The following is a 14329-nucleotide window of genomic DNA, read 5'->3' as shown; positions in this document are numbered from 1 at the left end:
TTTTTTTTTTTTTTTTTTTGTACTGGGGATCGAACTCTGGCCCTTGCGCTTGCAAGGCAGGTGGGTGGCAGAACCACTGAGCTAAATCCCCAGCCCTACTATTAAAATATAAACATTTAAATATTTTTTAAATAGCCTGTTATCAGTCCACTTAGAAAATACATAAACATTTAACAAACATTTGCAGTACTGAACATTCAGGTGTTTGCTGCCTCTGTTTCATCCAACATCTTCCAAAGAATAAATAGCTTAAATATTTTATTTCTTAAAATAAGGAGACTCCTTTAGGCCTGTGGTCAGAATGGTTTTTACAAACCCTAATCAGAAGCCTCCCCAAATGAACCCAATCACATATGATAAAAAGGAAAAGAGAACTGCCTTGTCATAAGTATATCACATCTTGTGTTCAGACATCTGTGTTTGTTTTAACTATTTAATCTCAAGCAGAGTCTGCCTCTCCTCCCAAAACAGACAATCTCTCAGAAAAATTACTGATCTCAGCTAAGCCTGTTTTCCCCGGTCAGCAGTGAAAACAGAAATATTAATAGTATCTTGTTTTCTTATGGATTAATAGGACTCTATTGGGAAGTGTTATTAAAAGCTCCTCAGATCACACTAGTACATAAAAATTCCAGGAGTGAAATTAAAACCTTGCATATTTACATTCTTTTGCACCTACCCTGAACTATCTACCTCTGACCACCTGTACTGAAAGAACAGCAAAATCCTAAAATGCACATCTGTACTATGGCTCTACTTACCAAAGGCACTGAATAGCTGGTAAAGGTCACTGCTTTTCCACTCTTTGGGGAACGTTACATGGAGAACATGATCACGTTTAGGTTGCACTAGGAGACAAGTATGTGATGAAAAGTTGATAGCTGGAAAGGGATCAAGTAAACCAGGGATGCTGTGATGAAATTCAACCACACTAGTTTGGGGAATTATCAGGAATGCCTTGTGAGTAAAAGACAACTAAATGCATTCTTAGGACTGGTGGGTTCTGTTGTCACATCCTAGGCCTGAGGTTTTGCTGTATGAAACCTAACACAATTTGATCCCTAACAATTCTACATAGAAACATTTCTTTTCACGAAATTCCTGCACATATTATTTAAAGGGCATCACTGAACATTTAACTTTTTCCTTTTCAGCTAGCAGTCTACATATTTAAAGAATACAGTGCCCAAAATAAGTGGACTTTTACTAGAGCCAGTGGTTCAGCAGAGTCTGGTGCTCTAATCCCAGATCCTCACTGAACTGTGCAACTCTAAGCAGGAGACCTAACCACTCTGACTGACCATCCTGGCTAGGGACTGGGAAAGTCAGTATTTATACTGCAGAGTTACCATGAGGATGACATGCTAAGAAGTGCAATACAACAATATGCCCTCAAACTGTGGTTGCGATAATTATTGTCACCAAGTACAGTTGTTCTGTTTCTATACACAATGACATACACACATATTAAGGCAAATAAGCCGATGCCAGGAAGAACAATGAAATGGAAGCAGAACAAAAGAAACAGCAACCAAACTGATGACTTTTGAGATATTTGTGGATCTTGTTTTGGGGGGGGTGCTAGGAATAGAACCTAGCAAGCATGTACTCTACAACAAAGTTACAACCGTCCGTAACCTTTCAAAGTTTTATGGAAAAAATAACAACTTATTAGATTAAATATATACGTATTCAAGTAACTGGAAACTAAACTTTTACCAAGTAACTGACATTCACTTCATATCTTAAAATCTATTATAAATATTTATAGGAAATGATGAAATTAAAATTCTGAGGAAAAATGAAATAACAAAAAGATGTAATTTTTAAAAATTCAACTCACATATAAACTGGAAAATCTAAGTAAAGAGATGACTAATGAAGGCCCATGAGTCCTGTTAGCTTAAGCAAAATACATCAACCACAAAATCACTACTCATTTTTAGGGAAAAAATATTTTTCTGTTACCCTCTTTCAGACCACACAGTTAAATGTGCAAATTCAATGAGAAAATAAAAATTTACTTACAGTCTGGTCCTTCCAAATTTAGATAGGGGATGTCCATGACCCTCATAAGAAATAACCTATAAAAAGAAGAAGAAAACAGGCAATGAACGAATTTCTTTTAAAAAACCAAGAGGAATCTATTGAAATTTTTAATAGAAGCTTCTTGATATTATCCTATTTGTAAAATAATTTTTAAAAGATCTCAAAATTCATTTTCAGAGATTTTTCCCAGGCTAAATATCGTAATAACATAAATGAACAGGCATGTCCTTAAATAGTTCCTGGCACTAAGTACTTGCTCAATGAATGAAATTAGTAATCAAAAAGTTGAAAGGAAGTTCTGTGCACAACTGCCTTGTTTGTTAGTCCAGGAAAATCCTAAGGAAACAAATAGTAACTACCCTAACAACTTATGCACGAGCATTCCTACAAATTATAAAGGTAACCCTCATGAATGGCTTGGGGAATGACACCATCAGTTTCTTTCTTTTTTTAATATACAAACTTATTTTTTACAATACTGGGGATCAAACCCAGGCCCCTGGTCCATGGGAGACTAGTGCCCTACCACTGAGCTACAATCCTACTCCTGTTTCTTTTTTAAATGGAATACAAAATTGCTAACTGAATGCTAATTTCTTTGGGTAAACTTCACAGTCTGAAACAAGTGGCTATCTCAAAAGTCTACATCATTATTATCATTTAAAGTACAATAAAAGCACAAAGAAAGGCAATTCTTGGTAAAGAAAAATATCACACAAATATAAACCAGAGTATTCATTTTATATGTATCTTCCAGAACTGATACAAAAGCACTTAAAAAAAAGAGTACTTGTTAAAACTCTCTGCAATGTCATTAAATTGTTTTATTTGCAAGACCATGAACAAAATACCAAGGCATTCTGTGTAAGATAATTTTAATGAGTTTTACTTGTATAAGAATATATTGTATGTTTCTAGTAGACTACATCATACAGCAAATTAAAAAGGCAATCCCAATGCCCAACAAACAATTAGTTTGGCTTCACTGACCTGCAATTAAGGCACATTATTACCAGGCATTCACAAGCCAAGCAGAGTATGATCTAGTTCACAAATGGAACCAGCAGCATGAACAACACCGTTCTGCGAATGCCCAGAGAAATCAAAGTCATGGTAGTTTGTGGTTTGAGAACTTGCATGGCCCATAATTTAACAAACCAAATCTATGGCTAAGAAACCAACTGTATTTTTAGTTCACTAATTTGAGCTAAAATACACTTTTCTGCTTTTGTAAACCATTTTATCCTCATTTAATTAATATTTTTGCAATGTGAGAAAATAGTAAGATACATAAAGCACCTAGCACAGCAGGTTCTCAAGGATAAGGACAGCTGTCACCGCTGTCAACCACAACCTAGAGAGATATTCCTAGGTTAGGAGGCTCACAATTTTTATACTGCATGTAATTTTTAATTCTCCATTTAATAAATTTAGACAAAGTCTCCAAGTACTAAAAATAAAAAGGTTTTAATTAATTAAAAAGTTAATAAAAGGCTGGAGGTATAGCTCAATGGTAGAGCAGCTGGCCTAGTATGTGTGGGGCCCTGGGTTCAGATCCTAGCAACGCATATACACATACATACATGTGTGCAGTTACTGAAACATATCAAGCACCACAAAAACAATTTCAAATATTTACTCTAATTCCAAAAGAATAAAAATTGAGGGCCGGGGATTTAGCTCAGTGGTTCGGTGGCCTGCCTTGCAAGCACAAGGACCCAAGTTCAATATGGTACCAAAAAAAAAAAAAAAAAAAAAAAAAAAAAATTGAATCACCAACATGTTCACTGCTATACTATTAAATACACCCATAATAAAAATCAACTTCCATAATATTCAGGGTAAGTTATGGTTCAAATTTTCACTATAATAAGTAACAAACAAGTATGAAGAGGGCCAGGGATTTAGCTCAGCGGTTCCGCCGCCTGCCTTGTAAGCAAAAGGACAGGGGTTCAATCCCTGGTACCAAAAAAAAAAAAAAAAAGTATGAAGATATAAATATATGAATAACTCGGGGTACGATTTTAAGGTTTAAAAAGCATAAAATTTGACAAGCAGGGAGGCAGAGGCAGGAGGATTGTGAGTTTGAGGCCAGCCAGGGCCACACAGCAACAAAGACTACATAGAGGGACCCTGTCTCAAAAAACCAAAGAAACAAAAACAAAAAAAGCTGAGCATGGGGAAGAGATCCTATCTCAAACTAAATAAATAAAATAAAGACAGAGGCCATAGCTCAAGGTAAGGGCCCTGGGTTCAATCCCCAGTGCTCTCCTCCGCAAATAAAAAAAATTGTATACTATGATTACTAAATCATTGTAAAATGTTTATGTCTTTAAGCCAAGAAGAGAAAATAACCCTCTTCCATCCTCCTCCACAATGGTTTTGAGGAACTCTGAGCTCCATTGTTCACAATTCCTTTTACTACCATATTTTAAACTTAAAGAAAAGTGAAGGCCACAAGACCTAAAAGGGCCCAGGGAAATCACTAGAGATTTTCTTAAAAGAAGTCAACGGAAAATGCCACTTGAATTAATTTTGTGTACGCTATGCACTGTCTTACTTGGTGTGGGGAAGACTGCAAAGTAAAATCACAAGTTTGAGTCTCAAATTACTTTATGCATTTCTGTTATTTCTAACATCATGGAACCTCAATAATGAGTTCAGGAAATCTATGTCCTACAAATACAACCAAGAATTACCCTTTAAAAAAAGGACAGCTTCTCCAGTTTCTTTCATCATATAACTAACTGCTCCAAAAATTTTCTTTGGAAAGATGTCTTTTGTCATGCAGCATACAAGCTATTTGTCCTGTAATACTGTTTCTAAATTTTAAATATTATCTGTTTAAAATAATTACGCATCATTCTCAAGTAAAATATCTAAAATATATTTTCAAAAAGTTTAGCTAACTCTACCCTAGTGTTTTGCTATCTCCATACTTTAAATAGAAACCTCTTTAAATGAGCTATCAATAGCACTGCTCATTCTTCCCCTATGCCTCCACCTTCATGTCTGGGCTTCAGAGAACTGAACAGCCCCAAACCCTGGAAGAACACGGAAGCCAGCTCTGTGTGTGACTTGGCAGACTGTGACTCTGGAAAGCATCACGCAATTGTGAAACCAACTCTAATACTGTAGCTGGACGTCTGCAGAACTGAACCAAATAAACTTTCCCAACAGCCTCCCACCCGCCTTCTGCCATGCTGTTTGAGAGCCTTCACTCTGCTAACATCCCTGCCCTTTTGAAGGAAAATTAAAACTTTCAATGCATGCGGGATCCCTCCAGACTGGCTGTCAAAGGGCCTGCAATGACTTCCTGGAATGATTCGATAAAATATTTCACATATAGATTGGCTAACTTCACAGTTTTCATCTTAAACTATGAGGAGACACACTGGGGCTGCAGGAAGGCTGATGCATACATGAAAGAGTGCTCCTTCACTGTGAGGGGAACTTGAAGACCCATCCCTCCCAGAAGGCCTTTCATCCTCAGGCATCACAAAAGACACGCAACGCAACACGTGCATAAAATGTTACTTCTACTTTCGTGAAGATTTGAGATGGCTGTATTATAATCGAAGCGCTCAATCAAGACTGTTCAGGAGCTGGGGATTTAGGTTAGTGGCACTGCGCCTGCCCCATAAGTGCAAGGTCCTGAGTTTGATCCCGGGTACCAAAAAAGAAGACTGTGCAGGAGACTTGCTACATTCCTGAAGGCTTTCTGGTGAAATTTTATTTTCCTACCTAATCACTAAAGAGTTGACATTAATTGTATCAAACACAAAAACTAAAAAATTCCCATTCGATACAGTGGCCAGCGTCTAACACCAGGATCCTATCCTGACAAACTGCAAACTCAAGCTCACATTGTAAATGCCATAAAATAAATGTAATGCTTCAAGGAATCTTTTCTTTATTCATGCCATAAGACTGTGCTATTAGGAACACTGGTTATAATGGCTTTTAAACAGGCCTGTAAAGATTCAAAGGTAGGGCCGGGGATTTAGCTCAGTGGTTCTGCTGCCTGCCCCAAAAGCTCAAGGTCCTGAGTTCAAACCATGCTACGAAAAAACAAATAAAAAATAAAGGCAAAGCCCAGAGCACACCAGGGTCTTTTCCTCACATTGGTGGTGACTTCAGCTCGACCTTTCAGTAGGACACTGAACGCTCTTACCTCCAAACAGCCATCTCATCTCTGTTTCCCACAGGCTGAATGTCACTCACAAGTAGTGATCCTCCAAACTCTTTCTCAACTCAGCGTAACAGTGTCCCAGAGAATGTAAGAATGCTTCATAGTCTCTGAAGAGTCTCCTTTCAGAAACTCAGCTTCTTGAGAGCACAGAATATTGAGCCCTTATCAGAAGGTGGCTTCTCACAGCAGCAACAGCCTCACCTGGGGTTTGCTGGAGCTGTTCATTCCCAGGTCTCATCCAAGAGCTCCTGACCCAGACCCTGGACCGACAACTCCAGGGTGGACAGAAAAATAGTGTGTTTAATGTGCTGTTAATTACCATTAAAAATTATTCTCTAGTTGGTTGAATAATGTCTTGTGCTGACCTACCCCCAAAAAAAGTTTTTCAAAAGTAGTCTTTTTTTTTTTTGGTACCGGGGATCAAACTTGGGCCTTTGTGCTTGCGAGGCAGGCAGCAGAACCACTGAGATAAATCCCCGGCCCTCAAAAGTAATCTTAATGACTTGTTTACACTAAATGATTTTGATTCAGAAAAACAAATGTATTAAAACTAATATCATGGACTATCTTAAAAATCCACAAAGTGGTAACATGGGAATTATACCCCTCTTAAACTAGGAGATTGAATTATGGCAAGTAACTAGGTTCTTCATAAGAGATAATTTGGAGAAAATTATTGTTGACGGCTGTCCTGCTTGTTTTTGAGCAGCCACTCTCTTGGCAACTCGTTAGCAAAAATCAAATGTAGTTCTGTGAACTGGCCACAAAACATGTTTTAGCTACCTACGCAGCACCAAAGACTGGTTAACCTATGTATATATAAAAAGATAATAAAAACAGGCACTTGTCACCTTTATTAAAATTCTCTAACCTTATCAACAAGCTTCTGGCAAACACAAAACACAGTAGGTTGCTCAAGGGAAGGGACTAATATCAAAGGTTATTCATTGATGGCACAATATCTTGCCTTGGACTATGGTTTATCTGACCCATTCCCCAGTTGCCCAGCAAACACAAAATATATTGCGCAACAACACCAGTATTAACCCATTTAATGCAGCTATGCTTCAAAATACAAAAAGGTAAATATGATATTAAAAAGCTCATTCACAAAGCCTGATAACTCAGAAATACGCTGCATGGAGTCTCAAACCTCTGTGAACTGAAGAGCATCACGGCTCTTTAAAACCCGGCATTGTGAAATAAATGTATGCGTGAAGCCACCGATTTAAGACAGAAATGAAAGAAAATATTTAATTTTGCTCTTGAAGCAACAGACTTTCCCAGGAGGCAATGGAAGGAGAGAGGGAAAAAGTGAATGGGAAGTGTGCGGATGGTCACTATGAAAGCCGGTCAGAGGGAAGTAGACGTGAAGAGAGTGGGAAGGGGATCTTCGGTGCAGGGAGAAGGGAGGGGAAGGGGGCAGGATGATTAAGATGTGATCGTCTACACACCAACTCCCCCCATGAATGTAATTATTATGTGTCGCAAACATATACTAAAGGAGAAAAAGAAACTGAAAAAAAAAAAAACAAAACAGCACCAGGGCAACATAAAGGTCTTTCAAGCGCAGGACTTCAAGCCCCATCCTGCACTGGCGAAAGAGCTTTGAGTAAATTTTCAAAGCAATGGGAACAGGTAGTAAAGAGCCACAGATCAAAAGGCAACTTTGTCACGTCTGCCGGACAAAACAAGCCAGTGCCTACACATCAGGCTCTCCAGTCACACCTGCCCCACATTCCAGATGACCACCAGGAAAACCAAGGAATCAACATAGCTCAGGCTGAGAGGCCCTCCAGAGTCTAAATTCAGGGGCTTATTTTATGCGATGTCGGAGATGCACTTGTGCACACAGGCCTGAGTGAGCTAGAAAAACATCTGACGCCATGATGTCTTAATAAAGACCAGGCTGGATGTGGTGGCACATGCCTGGGATCCCAGCTGCTTAGGGGGCTGAGGAAGGCAAATTACAAGTTCAAAGTTTGCCTGGGCAACTTGGTAAGACCCTGTCTTAAAACAAAATTTAACAAAAGGGCTGGGGAGCGTGGATCAGTGGGGGAGTGGTTGTCTAGCAGGTGTGAGTCCCCACTATTGCAAAACAAAACGCTGTTTACTCTGGTCCCTCAATCTTAAACCCCCAAGCTCTTTATTCTATCTTCTAATTCTGTTCCCAAAGAGAAATCTGTACTCATTCATCTGGTTACTATGTTCATCAAGACCATATGGCCACTTCATCTCAAAAAAGAGGGCTCCAAATACAACTGCATGATCACATATCACTGCTGAAGACTCGGATACCAAAGCAGTGAATGCAATCTAATCTCAACACAATCTGAGCAGTGAATTACTCCAAAGTCACCTCAAGTCCCAAGCTTTCCACTGGAAAATTGAAACCTGTAATAATGACTACTAGCTCTACTGTACTTGCAAATGGTCTTGCCATTTCCTTCAAGACACAGTAGTAAAGCACTCCATAAGAGCCTCGTATGCCAGAGCTCATCATTACACACATTTATGTGCTATAAAAAACTAATTTTATCATCAGAGTAGGAAGCATGCAGGCATCTCTCACAAAATAAGCTCATTTAGTGTGCTCAATAGAGCTCCTGTGTAAAATAAGGGTAACCAAGGGCCAGAAGGGAGTTTCTGTGGCATCAGTTATTTTTAATTTCACTCAGGTAGGGGGGTTACAATTTTCTATCCAGCCCCTTGCTGTTTTCACAAATAGAGCGTAACCTGACATTAGTTTTAAAGCCAACTCACATCCTTTCTTTAACAGAATCAACTCTTAGAAACGAGGGTAAAAAGTGGGGAGAGGACCAGCATTCCTTGGAACAGTCTCTATCAAATGAACCATCCCAAATTACATCAAATAAAAATGTTAAACTGAGTATTATAAAAGGCAACACCTGCAGGGCCTGTAAAACAAAGGATTGCAAAATGTCAGAGGAAACACACAACCCAATGGTCAAAGTCAGTATCTTTTAGAACTGCTATGGCAAAGCAAACACAAAGTAAAAAAAAAGAGATTTTCCAAAGACCCTCACACTGTTGTGTAAGAAAATACACAATCCACCACAGAACGCCTCTCTGAGACGGGTGGAAGGAAAATGCATTCTCAACGGAGGTCAGACCTGGGACGTCCTTGATTCTGCCACTGCTGCTGCCCTGCGCAGGTGTCTAGCTTTCAAATGAGGCCACTGTCCCCTACCTGTGACTGGTGTTGTCCGAGATGTGTCAATGCAGGCCACATATTCTTCATAGTGGAAGATATCCAATGGGCAAACTACTTGGTAGCTGGCCTAAATTTCTTTGAGTATACTGCTAACCCTTGAGCATTGCAAATTAAATGCTAAATAGTCTTAGGCATAACTATTGCCCATTTACTCTTGGTCAGGACTGAGGCAAGGCTAGAAATACCTAAGAATGCCGACTCTGCTACCAGCATGTCAACAGTAATCTCAAAAGGTGGCCTCCAAAAAGACATGTTCACAGCAGCCAGGTAAAACATGAGCAGAAGAACTGCTCAGCCCAAGGAGAGGCCCTGGTATTACCTGTAGGCCCAGCTCATCAAAGAGAGGATTCTGGGGTGCGTTTTATGTCTTTGTGCTTACTTCCACAGCACATTATACTAAAACTGAGACAAAGAAGACAAGCACGGCTGCTGAGCAGAAATGTGCAGATTCGTGAAGTGTTCCATATTTTGGGGCTCCATATTTTCCTTATCTCTCCTCTCTTCAAGTCTAGCCAGACTGCAATTAAATTTATGATTATGAATAAACACTAAAAGGCAACAAAAAAGACATCTTTTGATAAAGCCACAGAAGGGATTTATCTGCTTTAATGTGAGATCAATTGGAAGCAAGCACTCTCTTACCTGAATAAGTCGTGAAAACAAGCAATAGTGGCCAGTCTTAAGAAACAAGCCTTACAAAGCCTAACTCCATGTACTCAAGGCTCACCTGTGTTCTTCTTCTATGTAAATCAATATACTAAAGAGCAATCAAACCAGGACTGATTTCAGGGCAAATTAATTCCTGTTCTTCTGTTTACTAGTTTATTTCTTCTGCAGTGCTCGGAACTGAATGCAGACACTACCACTGGGCCTCGCCCCCAATCTTCCCACCCCTTTTCTTACTTTATTTTGGGACAGGTGCTACCTGTGTTGACCACGCTGGCCTCTAATTTATAATCCTTGCATCTTAACTCCTGAGTAGCTTGGATCGTAGGTACGTCCCAACATGCTCGGTTTCAAACCAATTCTTACAAGATCTTTTATACCCAAAAGTGATTTGGGGAACCAAAAATGACATGAACATTATTACTCTGAGGCAAAATGAGTCGCATACCTGACCCACTCTCAGGTATGTGAGAATAAAAATGCATCTTGTGTACTAGGGAAAAAGAGATTTTGTGATTTAGAGAAAAACTAGCTTCATGCCTTCTGGAATTTGGGAAGCCACTCTAAGCACTGGCAGTGCTGGGATTTTACTCCTGCGTGGCACCTGACTCTGACATCTGCACAATGTGGAGAGGATGAAAATGGACTATTTGTGTTGAAGGGCCTGTTTCCCAGGCTCTTTGTGATTAAAGAGTAAAGTCCACAGCAGCACTCAGTCCAGGGCCAATCGGTTAACAGTGTGTTAATCTCCAGATCTCGAATTCCAGATCCACTTTTGGTAAAAGGTAGGGGCAGAGGACATAAGTGAAAAGATGTATGTTAAGTCCTTTACTGAAGCACCATCAATACAAAACTGAAGGATAAGCCAGGGATTTAGCTCAGCGGTTCAGTGGCCTGCCTCGCAAGCGCAAGGACCCGAGTTCGATCCCCAGTATCAAAAAAAACAAAACTGAAGGATAACAACTACCAAGTTCTTAGGCCAGCCAATGTGAGGGTCCTAGGACTGCCACTGCTATCAATTCACCTCTATCCTGCCTACCTTGACCTGGGTTCTGGCATCATCAGGGGCTTCGAGGAAAGGGGATGTGAATGGAGGCACAGGCAGACAGACGATATCTCCCGCTTCAGCCTGCTGCCTCACGACTTACACAGCATGACGAGGCTCAGTGTGTGTGAACATCCTCAGCACACAGCATAGGTATTTCTTCTCATTCACAACGTAACTTTGCAGCAAGACCTATTTTTTTTTTTGTACTGGGATCGAACTGAGGACCTTGTGCTTATGAGACAGGTGGTGGAACCACTGAGCTAAATGCCCGGCCCAGCAAGACCTTTTAAATTGAGACAAATTTTGAGTCTGAGGGTGTAACTCAGTGGTAAAAACTGTGCTTAGCACATGCAAGAACTAAGGTTCAATCACAAGCACAAAATAAAATAAAATAAAAAGATACAAAGGCAGTTATGAAGTGTTCTCCTAAAAGGACTTCTAAGCTGCCACGTTCTTTAAAAAAAAAAAGAAAAGATCTTACTGGCGTCAGGTACCGGTGCTCCTTTGCCTGCCTACACAGAGGGACTACTCCAAAGGTACTCCACTACATACATGCTGCCATTTGTTTCCACACTGCTCAAAACACCAGGAAAAGCTTGACGCACACTACTTCACAGTGGTGTAAGTCACAGTAACTAGCTCTCCACGTGCCTACCACAAGTCAACTCAACAGCCGTAAGTTACTGGTGCAGTCACATTTCATAGGAGTGGAAACTGAAAGGGCAAATGTCCTAAACAAGTGGTGTGACCTGGCCCAGCTGTCCCCCACCTCATCTGGATGCCCATCTCTGTGGAGGCGGCCACACAGGCACCCATCTAAGCAGCTCCGTGTGCACCTGCCACAGAGACACCAACATGAGGCAGCAGCACAGTCATGAGAGGAAATGCTCCCAGGACTTCCCATAGATTAAATCTCCCTGAAGCAGTGAGTATCTCCACAGGAAACAGCTCACGAAAGGACAAGTTCACAGAGATGGAGAGGGGATTGAGGGTGGATGGGGGGAGTCACCCCTGGATGGTTACAAGTTTCTATTTGGAGTGACAAAACAGTTCTGGAAATAGAGTGACAATATTTGCACAATACTGTAAATAAAATTTATGCCACCAAGTTACACACTTGAAATGGTGAAAATGGAAAAACCCGTTATAGATATTTGTATAATTTTTAAAAATTAGAAATGTCTTATACCAACATTTAAATTATACATTTTAAGTAATTTAAATGAGTAAATTGTATGTTTAATTATAAATCTCCCACTTAATTTTTATCTTAATAAAGCAGTTTAAAAAAAGAAAACAGGGCTGAGTGTGGTGGCATACATCTGTAATGCCAGAACTCTGGATGCTGAGGCAGGAGGATCACAGTGAGTTCAAGGCCAGCCTGGGGTGTAAAGTTTAAGTTCAAGGATATCCTGAACTACACAATGAGACCCTGTCCCAAAAAACAAATAATAATGATAATAATAATAATAGAAAAAAGAAAGAAACAGCTTCTACTGGATCACTCCGCAATGTTAATTCCTTATTCTCCTCTCCCTATAAAAGTCGACAACTGAATATACCACACAGTACAAAACTAATAACCAAAAACCTCAAGGCTGAAAATAAAAGAAAGCACATTGAAATCTTCCTGAATATCACTAGTTACAAGCAGAGGAGTTTTGTCATCCTCTATCTGGTCAAAATTCGTAATTCAACACAAAGTCCTATGTAAAGGGTACAGGCATCGCAAAGGGTGTGACACACAGTATCTTTTCAGAACATAAAGCAGCTGAGTGTGGAGGTATCTGCCTGTTATGTCAGCACGGTGGGAGGCTGAGACAGGAGGGTGTCAAGTTCCAGCATGGCATGGGCAAGTTAGTGATTGAGCAAGACTGTTTCAAAATTAAATAAATAAAACGAATAGACAGGCTGGGGATATAACTCAGTGTGAAGGCAGCCCTGAGTTCAATTCTTAGTATGGAGGGGTTAAAATAAAAAAGAACACAAAACAGCCCGCCGTTTGCTTCCAACATCTGTCCAGACAAGCACTCTCAAAGCATCAACTTCACTACAGCAGTGACAGCAGCACCAAGTTAACCAAGGCCCATAATGGGTCAAACACCAGGCGGCAGATAAACAGGAACTCCTGTTACCCTCACAACAACCCTATCACACAAGCGCTAATATTCTTAACTTATGGATGGCAAAGCTGTCCATAACCTTACACAGGTGAGGGGGAGGACAGCTGGGATCCCGTTCACTGAACTACACTACATGATACCCTACATGTGAAACTCTACTGCAGCCATCAGTCGAATGGCTTTTTAAAATTTAACCCGAAGGGAAAGTAATCCTGCAGAGTGGTGTGACAGACATGCGACGCTGTGTGCTGACCAACAGTCCCAGCTGTGTTGCAGCTCGGCCTAGTTCAGGGAAGCCGGAGAAGAAGGACCGCAACACCCACATGGCCCTCCGCACGCAGCGGTCAGAGAGACAGGCCAGTCTGTACCTCCATTAAGGACCCGCGGGTGACTGGGCATGAATGGCAGTTGCTAAGTGAGAGCTGCTCCGTGCATTACCAGTGAGAAAGCTGGGAAGGAAGGACGGCAGTTCTGATCCGTATGTGTCTCCCTGTAATTAATGATGTTAAATATCAAGCACGCGTTACAAGAAAAACCCACTTTGTCGCCAGCATGTGACTGCTATCCACAGAGGAAGAGGAAAAATCACTGGTGTGCGTTATTTTAGGTACCATAATGGTTCTTTTCCCCCTCTCTACAGTGACTTTACCTAAGCAACCTCCCATAAATTGCTGCATTAGTTATTTGAATAAAAGGACTTTTTTGAAAGCTCAAAATCAAAATTTTCTCCTCTTATACATTAAACTGACACAATCATCTTATTTTTCATAAGCAAACACCAAAAGTAGACACTTCACATTTGCTGCCTCTCTACTCCAGTTTTATGTCCACATGGCAATAAATTTTCCTTCTTTATCATTAAATTAAAAAGATAAAACATGATTTCTTAATGATACCTATTTTGTGAGTGTGTATATCAAACCCAGAGCCTTGTGCTGAACAAGGGTTCTACCACTGTGCTGTACCTCCGGCTCTTTTCAAATTCTATTTTTTTTTTTTTTTTTTGGTTCTGGGGA

General features: G+C 40.2%; 1 protein-coding gene across 2 annotated transcripts in view; it reads right to left on the bottom strand.

Annotated features, from left to right (window-relative positions):
- Parn (poly(A)-specific ribonuclease) overlaps nt 1-14329 on the bottom strand; it is a 153888-nt gene that overhangs the window by 92415 nt on the left and 47144 nt on the right. For both annotated transcript variants that reach the window (XM_010610023.3, XM_010610022.3), the window contains 2 exons: nt 2029-2084; nt 762-848 (listed from right to left, as the gene is read on the bottom strand). In XM_010610023.3, coding sequence (XP_010608325.1) covers nt 762-848; nt 2029-2084 — 143 coding nt within the window. The remainder of the gene's footprint in view (nt 1-761; nt 849-2028; nt 2085-14329) is intronic.

Source organism: Fukomys damarensis, unplaced genomic scaffold (genome assembly GCF_012274545.1).
Source record: "Fukomys damarensis isolate Sample0158 unplaced genomic scaffold, DMR_v1.0_HiC HiC_scaffold_34, whole genome shotgun sequence".
In the NCBI taxonomy this organism is placed as follows: domain Eukaryota; kingdom Metazoa; phylum Chordata; class Mammalia; order Rodentia; family Bathyergidae; genus Fukomys; species Fukomys damarensis.
This window is presented reverse-complemented; position numbering and strand designations above follow the sequence as displayed.